The sequence below is a fragment of the Canis lupus genome, chromosome 12, assembly GCF_003254725.2.
Source record: "Canis lupus dingo isolate Sandy chromosome 12, ASM325472v2, whole genome shotgun sequence".
Taxonomy (NCBI): Eukaryota; Metazoa; Chordata; class Mammalia; order Carnivora; family Canidae; genus Canis; species Canis lupus.
The window spans coordinates 55,777,206-55,795,364 of NC_064254.1; the positions used below are offsets into that span (position 1 = coordinate 55,777,206).

Below are 18,159 nucleotides of genomic sequence, written 5' to 3' on the forward strand. Positions count from 1 at the left end.
ATTTGATTTTCATCTAATTTTGCGTTTTACATTAGATTTTAGAAAGGAGCCATATTTAAAAGGAATTAAGCATGTCTTTCTCATTACTGAGAATGACCAGAAACCAAATAGTGGACCTTTCATCATTCCTGAAGTTGTATAAAATTTGGCCTTCTACCAAAAGAAACCTATGCCTAGAAATAACTTTCCCAGTTTGGTAGGAGATGTGATTATAAATGCATTAAAATGGGCTAATACTAAGACAGCATGGGACTTTGTTGTGAAACCAGATCTTTGCTCTTCCATTGATCTTGGGAGGTTAATTTTGGAAAGAACAGCAAGGTTATCCCAGCCCTAGTTTATGTAGAGGCCTTGGGTAGCCAGTGATTATTATCACAATAATTTTTAAAGTGTATATTTATTATGTGTCACTCTTATAAATATTTTATGAATTTGATCTTCATAACAAGCTTGTCAGGTAAGGGAGGACTCTCCCCACTTTACAGATGAGGAAACAGGCACAAAGAGGTTAAATAAATTGCTCAAGGTCACACAAAGGTTATAAACTCAGACATTCTGGCTTCAGGGCCTTTTTTTTTAAGATTTTTTTTTTTTTTTTTTTTAAATTCATGAGATACATAGGCAGAGGGGCTTCCCTGTGGGGAGCCTGATGAGGGACTCAATCCCAGGACTCCGGATCATGACCTGAGCCCAAGGCAGGTGCTCAACCACTGAGCCACCCAGGGCCCCAAGAGCCTGTTTCTTACATCATTATACCTAGCCATGTGCTTTCACTCTTAAGCAATTTGCATGAGTACATTCTCTCTATTGGGTGAGAGAACCATCATGAAAATTTCTACATTCTCATGTGCTTCCCTTATAAAATGCAAATGCCCTGTAAAATGCAACCCAGACAAGAGGAAATGCCTTTGTAAGTTGCAAAATAAAGTTGGAATATTTGGTTCTTCTGTAGTTGTTCTCAGGTAACAAAGCCATACCTTTCAAAATATGTAAACATCATTCCAGTAGAACGTGATGGACAAACTAGAGTCCCAGCTACTAAGGAGGCACTGCTGTTTTCTGCTGTGGAGCTCTCCTATTAACAGAATTCACCTGCATTTCTTTTCAGAATAAATGGATAAGCCGTAGTCCCATGCTGCAGAGAAGGGTCTACCATTCCATGGCTGCTGTTCAAAGAAAGCTTTATGTTCTTGGAGGCAATGACTTGGACTATAATAATGACCGGATCCTTGTGCGGCATATAGATTCTTATAACATCGACACTGACCAGTGGACGCGTTGTAATTTCAACCTTTTGACCGGCAAGTACCTTTGACTAAGTCAATCAGGAAGAGAAGAGATTCAACAAGTTGCCACACTTGTTTTCTTATACGTCTTCACAGCATCTCTAAATACAAGTGCATGGTGGGAGAATAACTTTCTCATATTAACCAGAAAGGTGCATATTATTTGTCTCACAAAATGTGACTCTCAGATGATCAGTCTAGTTTTTCAGGGCCTCCGCTACTTTCTTGTGTCTTCTCACTTGGTTGAGAGAGGTCTGTCAAGCCATTTCTTGGCAATAAATATTCACACAGGAACTTTGACACAATTAAGAGGAACCAGAGAACTGATAACTCTTTACAGAAGCAATTTATCTTTTTTTTTTCTTTTCGCGTTTAGTCCTCTTTGATTTATTTTGAGGTCAGGAGTCTGATCTTCATTATTTGTTACTGTCAAATACGGGTTCTGTCTATATTCTCCTAACAACTAAATCTCAGGCCAGTTCTGTGCACAGGGTTTGGTGGTGTTTCTGGCCACATAGCTATTCAGGCATTACCCAGGGCAACACTAGGTACGGACCCTCCTCATCCCAAAAGGGAATAAAAGAAAAGCAGTGGACAACTTACCCTTAACGTTTTTTTTTTTTTTTTTTTAAGATTTTGTTTATTTATTCATGAGAGACAGAGACAGAGGGAGAGAGAGGCAGAGACACAGGCAGAGGGAGAAGCAGGCTCCATGCAATTGAAGCCCAATATGGGACTCAATATGGGACATTGATTGAAGCCCAATATGGGACTCAATCACCGGTCTCCAGGATCAGGCCCTGGGCTGACGGTGGTACTAAACCTCTGGGCCACCCGGGCTGCTCCCTGATGTTGTTTTATAGAATCGAAAACTTTCCCTTGTCAGCTTGCATTTTAAATATCCACAGGGGATTGGGTCCCTTCCAGGATGCTCCACTAAATAAGTAAATCACACAAACTCAAAATAGTGGGCTGGGCTAGCACCTGCAGACATATTAATATGCTGAGTGGGCACGCCACCACTCACAGCTGCTGCCAAGGAGGCCCCCTGAGTGTGGAGCTCCTGTTACTGTGAAAACGATCTTTGAGGCCCACCTACAAGTACTTAACTCTCTCCAAGTTGCTGTAGTGGTACCTTAGCCCCTCGGTCCCTGGATCTGTGTTTCTGTCTGCTGTAGGATCCAGCTTATTTATTACCACAGTCAATCCGGTGTCAGCCCATCAATAAAAAGAGACTCTCTCACTCTCTGATGGCCTCCAGGGAAGAATAGGTGATAGTGAGTAATTCTGTCTTTTTTTTTTTTTTAATGGGGGAGGAAGCTTCCATCATTTTGGCGTGTCAGTATCTAGGGAACCCCGGGCTGGTCCCAGATCAGGAACTTTAATATAGTCTTAAACTGTTGTGTATGTAAAGAAAGGGAGGATAGTAACTTTATCAATGTTTTCTGTCATTTGTCTTCATTTGAAGGACACTAGGGGTATGGCTCTGTTTTATTGGCTTCTTGGGGTTGCAGCTGTTACTCTACAAATGTAAGCATTTGCTTTAAAAGCATTTATGGAGGTGTTTTGCATTTCAAGAATATACCTTATTTCTGCCACTATAAGTTAATGGCATACAACATAGCACAGAACTCTTATTTTGTTATTGCTTATTATTGCTGTATTTAATGCTGCATTTACCAACTTGGCTCACTAATAAGTATTTTGGCCTGTTTCTGACCTGACACAGATTCATTCTCTGTGAAAGAGTGGTTAATTCTTCCCTCTGAGTACTGGGAGGTGATGATTAGTTGCTGCAAAAATCCTGTGGAGCATACAAGTGTGCCACAGGGGGAAATTGTATCCCTCAGTGGCAAAAGGGTTAATTAAGACATGCAAGGAGATGGATTTATTTTTTCTTTTTATTCAATTCTCTTTACTTTAGGCCAAAATGAATCTGGAGTTGCTGTCCATAATGAGAGAATATATTTAGTTGGTGGTTATTCGATTTGGACAAATGAGCCTCTGGCTTGTATCCAGGTGAGTGGTTGAAGTTCTTTTTGAAGTTTATTCAAATGGTTCAGTGAGGTTACTTTTTGCAGTGCTGCTACTAAAGAAGAGATATTTACGCATAGAAAGAGGTTTGAGCTCCCTTTTTGCAGGTGGTGTAACCACTAAATTTCATCCTGCATCCTAAAAATGATGCCTAATAAATGATCACGCCCTAGTGAAAATAAAGAGGGGAATGAGCTTTGAAAAATACATATAATATATCCTGGAGATGGGGAAAGTGGGATACCTTTCTCTTTCTAATAAATCAAACAAACAAACAAACACAGCACACAAAAAAATCTTTAGTGATAGTACTATCACACTCCTAACAAATCACAGATGCCTCCTTTCCATTCAGTTGTTTTATTTTCATATTGCAATTTGTTCATTCCAATAAATCCCACCTACAAAGGTGTTCTTCCTTCCCGGCCAACTTGTGAGCAGTAGTGGTTGATGATTAGTCTGATGGAGATAGCCTCTATCCCAGAGAACGGCCCTGGCGCATCAGCATGTGAGCAGCGGAGGGGAGGCAAGTCGCCAGCTGAGCAGCAATAGCTTTTGTTGATATACATATTCAAGGTTTTATTATTTTATTTTTTACAGTAGTTACCATAGTTGTGTTTCTGTTATACATGCTCTCTGAAAATGTATTGACATGTATTAGGCCTGATTTTTCTCATGATCTCTAGAAAAAAGACATCCTTAAAACTACTCTTAACATCTAACTGCACCTTTCGGGGGAGATTTTTAACCACTGCTTCATTATCTTTAATAGTCACAGGACTATTCAAGATTTTAATTTTTTCTTCAGTCACATCTCATAAGATATATATATTTTCTTAAGAAACTTTTCCATCTTGTCTCAGTTTTCAAAATTGTTAGCATGTAGCTGTTTTGTATTGAAATTTTTTTTTCTTGCCAGAGCTTTGTCTGGGTATTTAACATACTTCTCTTAAGTAGATCTAATTAAGCAAGGGAAACATATATATGAACAACATAATAAACAATCTGGTCCTGACGGATGAGTTCTGGGTTGACCACTTAAAGAAGTTAGAGTGGGTTTTTTTTTTTTTTCAGTTTATTTAGATTTAGATATCATTAACATTTAATATTGTATTAGTTCAAGGTATACAAAAAATGTTATATATGTATATATTGCTAGATGATCACCAAAGTAAGTTTAGTTAATAAATTTAGTCCATAACCCCACATATTACAAAAGTTTTTTCCTTTTGTGATGAGAACTTTTAAAATTTATTTTCCTAGCAACTTTGAAATATTTTATATAGTATTGGTAATTGTAGTCACATGCTCTACACTATATCCTCAGAATTTATCTTATAGGTAGAAGTTTGTATATTCTTTTTTATTGAATTAAATATGCCGTACAATGTTACAGTAACTTGAAGTGTATAGCATAGTGATTCAACAAATCTATACATTATGCTATGTTCACCGCAAGTGTTAACTACCATGTGTAACCATACAATGTTATTACAATATCATTGACCATATTCCCTATGCTGTACCTTTTATTCCCATGACTTATTCATTCCTATCTGGAAGCCTGTATGTCCAGTTCCCTTCACCCATTTGCCCATCCCACATACCCACATTCCCTCTGGAAACAACCAATTTGTTGTTTGTTTTTATGGGTCTCTTTCTGCTTTGTATGTTTGTTTTGTTTTTTTTTTATTTTAGATTCCACATATAAGTGAAATCATATTGTATATGTCTTTCTCTATCTGACTTATTTCATTTAACATAATATTCTCTAGGTCCATCCATGTCAGAAATGTCAAGATCTCATTTTTTATGGCTAATGTTCCATTTTTTATATATATCTTCTTTATCCATTTGTCTATCAGTAGACACTTGGGTTGCTTCCATATCTTGGCTATTGTAAATAATGCTGTAGTAAACATAGCGATATCTTTTTGAATCAGCGTTTTTGTAGTCTTTGGGTAAATACCCCATAGTAGAATTTTTGGATCAAATGATATTTCTATTTTTAATTTTTTTGAGGAAACTCCATACTGTTTCCACAGTGGTCACACCAGCTTACATTCCCTATGAGCAATGCATAAGGATTCCCTTTTCTCCATATCCTTGTCAACACTCATTATTTCTATGTCTTTTTGATACTAGATGTTCTTTTTGATACTAGCTGGTGTGAAGTGATAGCTCATTGTGGTTTTGACTGGCATTTCTCTGATGAGTGATGTTGAGTGTCTTTTCATGTGTCTGTTGGCCGTCTGTATGTCTTTGTTGGAAAAATGTCTGTTAGGTTCTTTGCCCAAGTTTTAATCAATTTTGGGGGGGCTTTTTGGGAGGTGGGTATTGTGTCAATTCCTTACATATTTTGGATATTAACTCTTTTATCAGATATGCCATTTGCAAATATCTTTTCCCATTCACTGGATTGCTTTTCCATTTTGTTGATTTCCTTCACTATGCAAAAGCTTCTTATTTTGGTGTTGTCTCAGTTTATCTTTGCTTTTGTTTCCCTTGCCTGGGAACATATCTTAAAAAATGTTGCTAAGGCCAATGTCTAAATAGATTACTGTCTGTGTTTTATTTTAGGAGTTTTATGGTTTGAGGTCACACATTAAGTCTTTAGTGCATTTTGAGGTTTTTTTTTTTGTATTTTAATTAATGTCTGTAACCCCACATAGTTACAAAAGTTTTTTCCTTTTGTGATGAGAACTTTTAAAATTTATTCTCCAAGCCACTTCGAAATATTTAATACAGTATTGGTAATTGAAATGTGATTTAAGAAAGTGGTTCAGTTTAATTCTTCTGCATGTAGCTGTCCAGTTTCCCCAACACCATTTATTGAAGAGACTGTCTTTTCTCGATTGTGTGTTCTTGCCTCCTTTGTCATAGATTAATTGACCTTGTGAGTGTGGGTTTATTTCTGGATCTCTATCTTATTACATTGATCTATTGTCTATTCTTGTGCCACTACCAAATTGTTTTGACTATTGTAGCTTTATAGTATATCTTGAAATTTAGTATTGTGATACCTCCAGGTTTGTTTTTCATAAAATTGCTTTTGCTGTTAAGGGCCTTTTATGATTCCATACAAATTTTAGTATTATTACTCTAGTTATGTGAAAAATACTCTTGGTTTTTTGATAGGATTGCATTGAATCTGTAGATTGCTTTGGATGGTATGAACATTTTAATGATCTTAATTCTTCCAATCCATTAACATGGTATATCTTTCCATCTGTTAGTGTTATCCTCAATCTTTTTAATTAATGTTTTATAGTTTTCAAAGTACAGGTCTTTTATCTTCCTGGTTAACTTTATTCAAATGTATTTTATTCCTTTTGGTGCAACTGTAAATGGAATTGTCTGCTTAATTTCTGTTCTACTACTTTATTAGTATATAGAAATGCAAAACATTTTTGCATGTTAATTTTGTATTCTGCAACCCTACTGAATTCATGTATAAGTTTTAATAATTTTCTGATGGAATGTTTAGAGTTTTCTATGTATAGAATCACATCACCTGCAAATAGTGACAGCTTAAATTCTTCTTTACCAGCTTAGATACCTTGTATTTCTTTTTCTTTTCTAATTGCTGTGGCTGGGACTTCCATTATTATGTTGAACAGAAAGGGCAAGAGTAGACTCCTTGTTTTGGTTCTGATCAAGAGAAAAGCTCCCCCTTTCCCCCCGTTGAGTTATGATGTTAACTGGGGTTTGTAATATATGGCTTTTGTTATGTTCTCTCTAAACTCTGTTGAGAGTTTGTATCATGAAGGGATGTTGAATTTTGCCAAATGCTTGTTCTGCATCTACTGAGATGATCATATGATTTTTATTCTTCATTTTGTTCTGTGGCGTATCATGCTGATTGATTTGTAAATATTGAATCATCCATGCATCCCTAGAATAAATCCCTCTTGATTATGATGAATTTTTTTGTTATATTGTTGAATTTGGTTTGCTAATCTTTTGGTGAGAATTTTTAAAGATTTATTCATTTTTGAGAGAAAATATGAGCGGGGTAGAGGGAGAGGTAGAGAATCCAGCAGACTTTCCACTGATTTCAGAGCCTGACACAAGGCTCAATCTCATGACCCTGAGATCATGACCTGAGCCGAAACCAAGAGTTGGGCATTCAGCCAACTGATCCAGCCAGATGCCCAGTCTTTTATTGAAAAATTTTGTGTCTCTTTTCATCATGATATTGGCCTGTAGTTTTCTTTCTTTGTAATGTCTTCATCCGGTTTTGGTATCAGGATAATGCTGGCCTTCTAGAGTATATTTGGAAGTTTTTCTTCCTCTTTTACTTTTTAGAATATTTTGAGAATAATAGCGATTAACTCTTTTTTAAATGTTTGGTAGATTTCACTTGTGAACTCATCTGCTCTTGGGCTTTTGGAGAGTTTTTTCCATTATTGATTCAGTTTTGTTACTAGTAATTGGTCTGTTCATATTTTTTATTTCTTCCTGATTCAGTTTCATAAGATTGTATGTCACTAGGAATTTACTGTTTTTTCTGTGTTGTCCCATCTGTAGGCATATGATTTTTTATAGTAGTTTCTTATAATTTTATTTCTGTGGTGTCAGTTATAACTTCTCTTTTATTTGAATTCTATTTTTTTCTTGATGAGTCTGACTAAAGGTCTATTGATTTTTGTTTATCTTTTCAAGAACTACCTCTTCATTGTGTTCATATTTTCTATTTTTTTTGGTCTTTCATTTATTTTTGCTCTGACATTTTTTTTTGCTCATCTTTTTCTATTTCTTTTAGATGTAAAGTTATCATAGATTTTTCTTATTCTCTAGGTTCCCCTGTATCACCATAAATTTCCCCTAGAACTGCTTTATCTGTGTCCCAAAATTTTTTGACTATTTTTTTTTTACTGTTGTTTTAATTTTCATTTCTCTTCATGTATTTTTTCATTTCTTCTCTGATTTCTTCATTGACCGATGAGGTGTGTAATAGCATGTTGTTTAGCCTTTATGTATTTGTGCTTTTTCTTGTAATTTTCTTGTAATTGTCATTTCTTGATTCATATTGTTTTGGTCAGAAAGGATGCTTGATAAGATTTCAGTCTTAAAAATACTGACCCTTTTGTGGCCTAAAATGTGACCTGTCCTGGAGAATGTTCCATGAGCACTTGAAAAAAAATCTGTTTCCTGTTGGTTTTGGAGAGTATGTTTTGTGTATATATAGTCTAATATGTCATTCATAGATACTGTTTCCTTATTGATTTTCTGCCTGCATGGTCAATCCATTGCTGTAGGTGGGTAAAGTCCCTTACTATTATTTTATGACTGTCAATTTCTCCCTTTATGTCTTTTAATACTTATCTTATGCATTAGGTGCTCCAATATTGTGTGCATAGATAATTACAATTGTTATCTCTACTTGTTTGACTGATTCCTTTTATAATTATGTAATTCCCTTGTTTGTCTCATTACAATCTTTGTTTTAAAGTCAATTTTGTCTGATATAACTATTATTTCCTGGTCTTTTTTTGCTTCTATTTGCATGGAATATCTTTTTGCCTCCCTTCACTTTCAGTCTGTATGGTATATGTCTTAGGTCCGAAGTGATTTTTTTGTTGGTGACAAGCAGATGGGTCTTTTTTTCTTTTAATCTATTCTGTTACTCTATGTTGTTTGAAACTTACAGAGCATTTATATTTAAAGTAATTATTGATAGGTAAGCATGTTTCCATTTTATTCTTTTCTGGTTGTTTTTGTAATTCCTCTGTTACTTTATTTCTTGCTCTTTGTGTGGTTGATGGCTTTCTTTAGTGTAATGCTTGGCTTTCTTTTTATTTTTTGTGTATCTATTATAGTTTTTAATTTTGTTTACTATGAGGTTCATATACAACATCTTAAGTATATAGCCACTTATATTAAATTGATGGTCACTTAAGTTTGAACATATTCTACAAGAACTTTATTTTACTCCCCTTTCCATATTTTATGTATATAGTCATATTTTATATCTTCTTATTTTGTGAATCCCCTTAGCTAACTATTATTGATTTTACCACTTTTGTGTTTTAGCCTTCTTATTAGATTTTAGTGATTCATCTAGTGCCTTTAGTGTATACTCATTACATTTTTTTCTTTCATTATTAGAATAATAATTATGGCCTCTCCCACTTAAATAAGTCTCTAACATTTCTTGTAAGGCTGGTTTGGTGGTGATGAACTCTTTTGTTTGTGTAGGAAACTCTTTATCTCATCTCCGTTTTGAATGATAACCTTGTTGGGTAGAGTATTCTTGGTGGTAGATTTGTTCTTTTCGTACTTTGAATATATCATGCCACTCTCTTACTGCCTACAAAGTTTTTGCTTAAAGATCAACTGATAGCCTTCTGGGGTTTTCCTAGTACACAAACAGGTGGTTCTCTCTAGCTGTTTTTAAAAATTCTCTCTTTATTTTTAATCTTTGACATTTTAATTATGTGTCTTGGTGTTGACATCCTTGGATTCATCTTGTTTGAAACTTTTTGTGTTCCCCAGACTCGGATATCTGTTTCCTCTACACTTTTCTCAAGTCCAGTATCTTATGATTATTACTTTAAATACTCTAGGAGGCATATTATATATTTCACTTAGGTCTCTTGCTGTGGTTTTGTCTTGTTCTTTCATTTGGGGCATATTACTCTGTCTCCTCATTTTGTCTAACTCTGTGTTTCTATGTGTTAGGAAAGTCAGCTATGTCTCTTGCTCTTAAAAATAGTGGCCTTCTAAAGAAGAGGCTCTGTGATGCCATGTAGTGCAATATTGCCTGTTCATCAGAACCTGATACTTCATGGGATGTCTCCTGTGTGTGTTGTGTATGCCTTACTCTTGTGGCTGAGCTACATTTGCCATTAGCCTGGTCTCCTTTAGTGGCTCTCTTTGCCTACAGTAGGCAGTGTTTGCTCTCTATGTTGTTACTGGGCCAGTCAGAATTTACCTTGAGTTTCAGTTGGGTCAGGCCAGGTTTTTGTTAGAGTACAGTAGCACTGAACTGCAGGGTGCTCTTCTTGTGTTGTTTCCTGAGAAGCTTTTGTTGGTGGGTGAGATGTGTGGTCAGACCAGATGTGCAATCCCAGCCCACTGCTGGAGCAGTACTTTAAATGGTTTGTGTGGTTTTCTTCCCCTTTCCCAGGACAGTTGTGGTGTTCCTGGGAAGGTGTTGGGGTGGTGCTGACTCCTGTTGGGGATGCTTGTATACTGCCACACTCCTGGAACCACTTTGAATGGGCTTTTGCTGAGAGTGTGTTGGAAGGAGTGGGTCCACAGGAGAATGTGGAGGTGGGCATGGGGGTGGTACTTGTGATGTTAGCAAGGTTTACACTGTTCTGCTTTGGGAGAAAGTCTAGCTACTTTGAAAAATTCCTACTGAAGCCAGGATGCAGGGGCTGCAGGAGAGTGCAGTGGTAGGAAGAGCTCTTAGCAAGCTAGATGGACTCTATGCTGAGTTGATTCTTGCCATGTGTTTATGTATCTAGGCTAGGGGGCAGGGAAGGTAAATGGCACCTGCCAGGTCTTTTGTCCCCAGAGAAATCTCCCAAAGATCTCTGCCCCTCCAGTACCTGCTCTGATATTGATAAAAAATCTCTATTTCATATTCCCCAAGGATCTTTCAAACTACTGTTTCTATACTGTATCTCAGTGGCGCAGTTACACTATATCTTTAAGGATGGAGACTCCATTTCTAATTACCATCCTGTTTTTTCAGAGCTGAGCTGTTTGTCAAAGTTCTATATGTGAAGCCCCACTAATTTTAAGAACTCAAGAAGTGAAGCCCCTCTGGCTTTCAAGGCCAAATGTTATGGGGATTTGACTTCCCAGTGTAGGTTCTCCATGTTTGGGATACCTGGTGTATGGTCTACCACTTTCCCTTCTTGTGCCTATAGCATTGCTTCCACCTGCAGACAGCCCTGCATATTACTTTGGCTCCCAATCACATCTCCACCCTTCCTTCCCTCTTCCATGTGGCCTTTTGTCTACATTTACTTATTGAGAGTATTTGGTCATTTTCTGGGTTATTTACACTGATTTGGGTATTATCTAGGTGTATCCAGAGGACAAGGTGAACCTAGGATCATCTCACTCTGCAACCTTCTCCATAAGTCCTAATATACTTGCTTTCTTAGAAAGTCAAAATTATAGTTAGTTCTGTGTTCTGACAGCCATTTTGATGTACAAAATCAATCATTTTGAAAATATGTTTATTCCCATGCTGGGGTCCTACGTAGTACACATTTGATAAAGGCCTTTAAGAACCTTTACTATTTGTGGGTAACACGTGTCCATTTAAGCATTTGAATCATGACTTAAAGAGATGTTTGGAATGGAAGTCTTCTCAGACTACATTTTGTCATTTATCCTGTTTTATTTTAGTTATTGACAACTGGTTACAGGTTGTATTATCATTCATTCTGAATGGTAGTTGCACAATTTCAAATACTTGCTTACTTTAGGCATGACTAAGGGACCATTTATTTTGGTTAAATAATAGTAATATATTGATGGTTGGAGAGACTACTTTTTTTTTTTTATAAGATTTTATTTTATTTATTCATGAGAGTCACACAGAGAGAGAGAGGCAGAGGGAGAAGCAAGCTCCATGCAGGGAGCCCGACGTGGGACTTGATCCCGGGTCTCCAGGATCTCGCTCCGGGCCGAAGGTGGCGCTAAACTGCTGGGCCACCAAGGCTTCCCTGGAGAGACTACTTCTATGTTCAGAAGCAAGCTGCTTCTTTACTACTTGCAGGAAGATGAGAAAGTGTAATAATGTTTTTGAGAAAATGGTGATTTGTACTTAGGAATTTCAGTCTCATCAACAGGTTGAAAAGTACAGGAAAATGTGGTAGAGAAAACACATTAAAAATATAAAAGATTAAAATATATATATAAAAGATTAAATTTTTCATTAGTCACACATTGATATATATAATCCTTGGATTCTAAGGGCATAGCTGATAAGATTAATGAGGGACAGTTCAGAGATTGGTCCTTTAATGTCCAGAAGGACTAAGGTCATTTTTTGCTCTTGAAAATACCAGAAAATAACCAGTTTCTTTAGGCTGCCCTTCTGAACTCTAATCAAAGCTTCGTTGTCACTTGTAGGATTCAGCCACATAGGGATGAAGCATTTTAGATATTGAGAAAGTATACTACTTTATTTCCTTCTACTACTTGACTTAGCATAGACTCCTTGATCCATTACAAGAGCTATGCAAACAAGGGGAAAAACTGAGATGCTCTTAAGTTAATGCTTGCTTAAAGACTGAGATTTGGACTTGTTGGTAATAACTCATGGAGAAAACTGAGGATAGATTCATAAGGAAAGTGCTCTTGTTAATTACTGGGTGTGCAAGAATCATCTGGCACAGGGGTTGACTCTAACCTGATGTGCTCTGGATGATGAGCAGCACATAAGGGAGCAGCTGCATAAGTGTGCAAGTGATTAGTCTATTTCCAGATCACCTCCACTACTCTTCATTTACAATTACTTCCTTTTGGCTGGAGGATATGCTGCCAAGCTGGCACCTCGTTCTCCCAAACGCCTTCTCTCTGGCAGTTTACAGGGGAGTGTTTTAGAGAAATACTGCCAAAACTTCTTTTCCCTTCTCGCAGATTAAATAAATTACATCTGTTTAACATATGCAGTCTCCATTGGCCCAGGGAATGAGACAATAGCTCTCTAGTTGATGACCTCAACTGATATTTTGTCTTCTAAAAATGTATTGTTGTGGAGGGGATATTGTGAATGGCACAAAATCTTTGTTCTCTCTTTGGTTGGAACCATGAGCTCACATATTGGCTCTGCCACTTACTGTATGACCTTGAGCAAGTCAGTGAACTTTCTCAATATCTAAATTTCTTCTTTATACATTGAAGACAATACTTACCCTTATATCACTGAGATAAATAGTGAAAGGTCTCTGTTTTCTATATTTAATGAAATACTAATCAAAATCCCATTGGGATTTTCCTTTTTCTCCTAGGGTAGGGAGATAATGTTGTCAGATTGATCTTAAAGTTTCTCTAAGAAAGTTAAATGTATAAAAATAACTAAGAAGTTTCTGAACACTAAATGAAGGCGACTTGCCCTACCCAGTCAAAGCAACTGTAAATGCGGTACTGTAGGATGATGTACAAACCAACAAAAGAGAACCATAAAAAACAGTTTATAGGTTGCATAATTTTTTTAAAAATTAGAGCTAGTAGTATATTTTGTTCAACAAATGGGAATATCTAAATGTCCATTTGAGGGGAAAAAATAGCAAGGAGTTTGATCTTTTATTTTAGGCTGTAGTGATTTCTCTCTTTATGAACTTGGATCCCCAAATATCAAGGGCCCCTTTCATCTAAAGAATGTGTTTTTATAGTTAAAACCTTAATTATTCAGCTTAGTGATAGATGAAGGCAGGAGTGGACAAGATCATTAAAGAAAAGTACCAAGAGGTCTCTGGTTGGGAATAATAAGGCACATGTACACTTAGCATGCAGGTGGAAAAAAGAGGACCAAAGGTGGATAGCAACAGGACAGTGTCAATTATGAACTTTTTTAAAATCATGGAATCCAAGAGATGAAAGGTTTCAAATGAGGGTAGAGAAAGGTCAAATGAAGAGCGATTAAGAAGATTGAGGGCTGGAAAGGGCCTGATGGGTTTGACAAGTAGGATATGACCAGCTTTCTTTAAGAAATATTTTTTCTAATACACATATGGTCTCTGACTTATGATGGTTGACTTATGATTTTTCAGTTTTACAGTGGTGCAAAAGCAATACTCAGAAACCATACTTTGAATTTTGGATTTTGATCTTTTTTTCAGGCTAGTGATATATAGTACAATATGCTCATGATGCTGGACAGTAGCAGCGAGCCACAGATCCTAGGCAGCCACACAACCATGACGGTAAACACACAACCATTGTTTTTAACTTTCAGTTTAATATTCAATAAATTACATGAGATACTTAACCCTTTATTATTTTTAAAAATATTTACTTTAGAGCAAGTGTGCACAAATTGAGGCGGCAGAGGGAGAGAATCTTCAAGCCGACTCTCCGCTGAGCATAGAGCCTGATGCGGGACTTGATCCCACGACCCATGAGATCATGACCTGAGCAAGGGAGTTGACAAACAAATGAGCCATCCAGTTGTCCCTACTCAATATTTTATTATAAAATAGGATTTGTGTTAGATAACTTTGCCCAACTGTAGGCTAAGGTGAGTGCTTTGAGCACATTTCAAGTCAAACTTGTCTAAGCTATGATGTTTGGTAGGTGTATTTAATATATTTTTGACTTTTGATCTTTTTAATTTATGATGGGTTTCTTGGAACATCACTCCATTGTAAGTTAAAGACTTCTATTAAAATTAAGCAGGCTTCCGTGAGGTGACAGCAGGTCCAGACTAACAAAGAGACTCTTCCATGTAACAAAAGAGATTAACTCCAGCTTAAAGGGGAAATAACTGGCGGAAAATATCCAGACCCAATTGATTTTCAATCTGCTACTTAGCTTTGCTATAATATTCTGTGTCCTAGATACTATGCTAGATGTCACCAATTCTCAGAACAAAGCTGCAGGGTTGATGTTTGCTTCATTTTACAGATGAGGATTTGTAAACCAACATATCATAATGCTAACAAATTTGGGCAAGTTACTTAAGTAGTGTAAGATATAAAAAATTAAATTGACATACGTTATATTAGTTCATATTATTTTTTTGAGAGTATTAGTTCATATTAATTTGAAATTTTATACACTACTCAGTGCTCACCATGATGACCATACTTATCATCTGTCACCATATAAGATTACTACATTATTGACAGTATGCCCTATCCTGTACTTTTCAGCTTCAGGACTTATTTTGTAACTGGAAGTTTGTGCCTCTTAATCTGCTTTATTTTGCCTGTTTGCTAGCTCACTTCTCCCTCTGGCAACCACCGGTTTGTTCTATGTACTTATAAGTCTAATATCCTTGTTTATTCATTTGTGTTTTTAGAGCCCACATGTAAGTGACCTCATACAGTATGTGTTTCTCTGTCTTATTTCACTAGTGTAATACCCTCTTGATCCATCCATGTTGTCCCAAATGGCAAGATGTTTATTCTTATGTGTGTAATATTCCATTTGTGTATGCATGTATGTATGTACAATCACATCTCTATCCATTCCTGTTAATGGATGCCTAGATTGTTCCACATTTTGGCTATGTAAACTATGCTGCAATAAACATAGGAGTGCATATATCTTTCCATATTACTGTTTTCATATTCTTTGGGTCAATAGCCAGCAGTGGAATTACTGGATCATTTGGTATTTCTAATTTTTTAAGGAACCTCTGTAATGTTATCCACATAATGGATAATGTGGCTGCACATTTTCATTCCTGACAGTAATGCAGGGTGTTCCTCCTTATTCTGTATGTCCTCAGTAACACTTCTTAGAACTTTTTAAAATACTAGCCATTTTGACTGGTGTGAGGTGATGTCTCATTGTGGTTTTTGATTTGTATTTCCCTGATGATTAATGATGAGCCTCTTCAGGTGTGTACTGGTAGTCTCTCTGTGCTCTTTGGAAAAATGTCTGTTCAAGTCTTCCGATCATTTTAAAATTTTCTTTTTGTGTTGAGTTGTAGTTCTTTATATATTTTGGATATCAACCACTTATCAGCTAGATTATTTACGAATATCTTCTTCCATTCAGGAGGTTGCCTTTTCATTTTGTTGATGGTTTCCTTTGCTGTGCAAAAGCTTTTTATTTTGGTAAAATTTCAATAGTTTATTTTTGCTTTTGTTTCCTTTACCTGAGACCACCTATTCATAAATATATGGCTATGACTGATATCCATGAAATTACTATATTTTCTTTTAAGATTTTTGTCTTGGGCCCCACTGTTAGGTGTTAAATGAATTTTGAGTGTATTTTTGTGTGGGGTGTAAGAAGGTGATCCAGTTTCTTCTGCATGTAGCTGTCTAGTTTTCCCAGCACCATTTATTGTATAGACTGTCTTTTCCCCATTGTGTATCGTGCTCCATTTGTTGGGTTAACTGACCATTTAAGCATGGGTTTATTTCTGAACTTTCTATTCTTTTCCATTGATCTGTGTCTATAGTGTGGGATTGCACTGAATCTGTAGATTACTTTGGACAGTATGGACATTTTAACACTGTTCTTCTGAACCATGAATATGGTATATCTGTCCATTTTTCTCATCTTCAGTTTCTTTCACTGGTGTTTTATATATGATTACAGAGTTCAGGTCTTTCACTTCTTAGATTTTTCCTCGGTTATTTTATTCTTTTTGTTGCAATTATAGATTTTTTAATTGCAATATTCTTGACGGTTGAATTAGTTTCAGGTGTACAACACAGTGATTCAGCAAGTTTATACATTATGCTATGGTCACCATGGGTATAGCTACCATCTGTCACCCTACAATGCTATTATTATACTGTTGACTACATTCCCTATGATGTGCATTTTACCCTTGTGATTGATTTATTCTATAACTGGAAGCCTATACTTCTCACTTCCCTTCACCTATTTTGCTTATGTCCCACTCTATCCCCTCTGACAACCATCCATTTATTCTCAGTATTTATGGGTCTATTTTTTGCTTCTTTCTTAGATTCCACATATAAGTGAAATCATATTATATCTGTGTTTCTCTAACTTATTTCACTTAGCATAATACTCTTGGTTCACTCATGTTGTCCCAAATGGGAATATCTTTTTATGGCTGAATATTTCTTGTACATACTTACCACTTCTTCATGTATCAGTGGGACACTCTGTTGCCTCCATATCTTGGCTATACATACATATATAATGCTGCGATGAACATATGGGTGCATGTATCTTTTTAAATTAGTGTTTTTGTATTCTTTCAGTAAATACTCAGTATTGGAACCACTGGCTCTTCTGGTATTTGTTTTTAATTTTTTGAGGAACCTCTATACTGTTTTCTACAATGACTGCACGGTCATCCCACCAACAGTGCATTAGGATTCCCTTTTCTTCACAGGTTCTTGTCTTTTTGATACTGGCCCTTCTGACTGATGTGGTGATACTTCATTGTGGGTTTGATTTGTGGTTCTCTGATGATTAGTGTTGTTGAGCATCTCTTCGTGTGCTTGCCATCAGTATGTCTTCTTAGGAAAAATGTTCAGGTCCTTTACGATTGTTTTAATCAGATTGTTTGGTTCTTTTGGTGTTGAGATGTACAATTTCTTCACATATTTTAGACATTCACCCTTTAAAAGCTATGTCATTTACAAATATCTTTGGCTTTGTTGATGGTTTACTTTGCTGTGCAAAAAATTTTTTTCCCCTGTAGTCCCAATACTTTACTTTTGGTTTTGTTTCCCTTGCCTCAGGAGACATATCTAGAGAGACGTTGCAAAGGCCACAGTCAGAGAGATTACTGCCTGTTTTCTTTTACACGTTTTACAGTTTCACGTCTCCCACGTAGGTCTTGAATGCATTTTGTGTTTATTTTTGTGTGTGATGTAAGAAAGGGTCTTGTTTCATTCTTTTGTAGTAGTCGTCCAGTTGTCCCAACACCATTTATTGAACAGACTGTCATCCAACATGTATTTTTCATCTTTTATTGTAGATTAATTGACCATATAAGTGTTGACTTTTATTTGGGCTCTCTATTCTGTTCCATTAATCCATGTGTCTATTTTGTGCCAAAACCACATTGTTTTTACCATGACAGCTTTATAGTAGATCTTAAAATCTTACATTGCAATACCATCAGCTTAGTTCTTCAACATTGTTTCCTTGGCTATTCAGGATCTTTTGTGGTTTCTTAAACATTTTAGAGATACTAATGCTTCCAGTA

General features: G+C 36.2%; 1 protein-coding gene across 13 annotated transcripts in view; it reads left to right on the forward strand.

The window, feature by feature from the left end:
- The window catches only part of KLHL32 (kelch like family member 32), a 235,574-nt gene that overhangs the window by 207,196 nt on the left and 10,219 nt on the right, over positions 1-18,159 (forward strand). For 12 of the 13 annotated variants that reach the window (XM_025444913.3, XM_049092399.1, XM_049092392.1 and 9 more), the window contains 2 exons: positions 1,109-1,301; positions 3,211-3,305. In XM_025444913.3, the coding sequence (XP_025300698.1) occupies positions 1,109-1,301; positions 3,211-3,305 (288 nt within the window). Of the gene's footprint in view, positions 1-1,108; positions 1,302-3,210; positions 3,306-18,159 lie in introns of those variants that run through there. The other variant, XR_007401315.1, reaches the window with a different exon arrangement.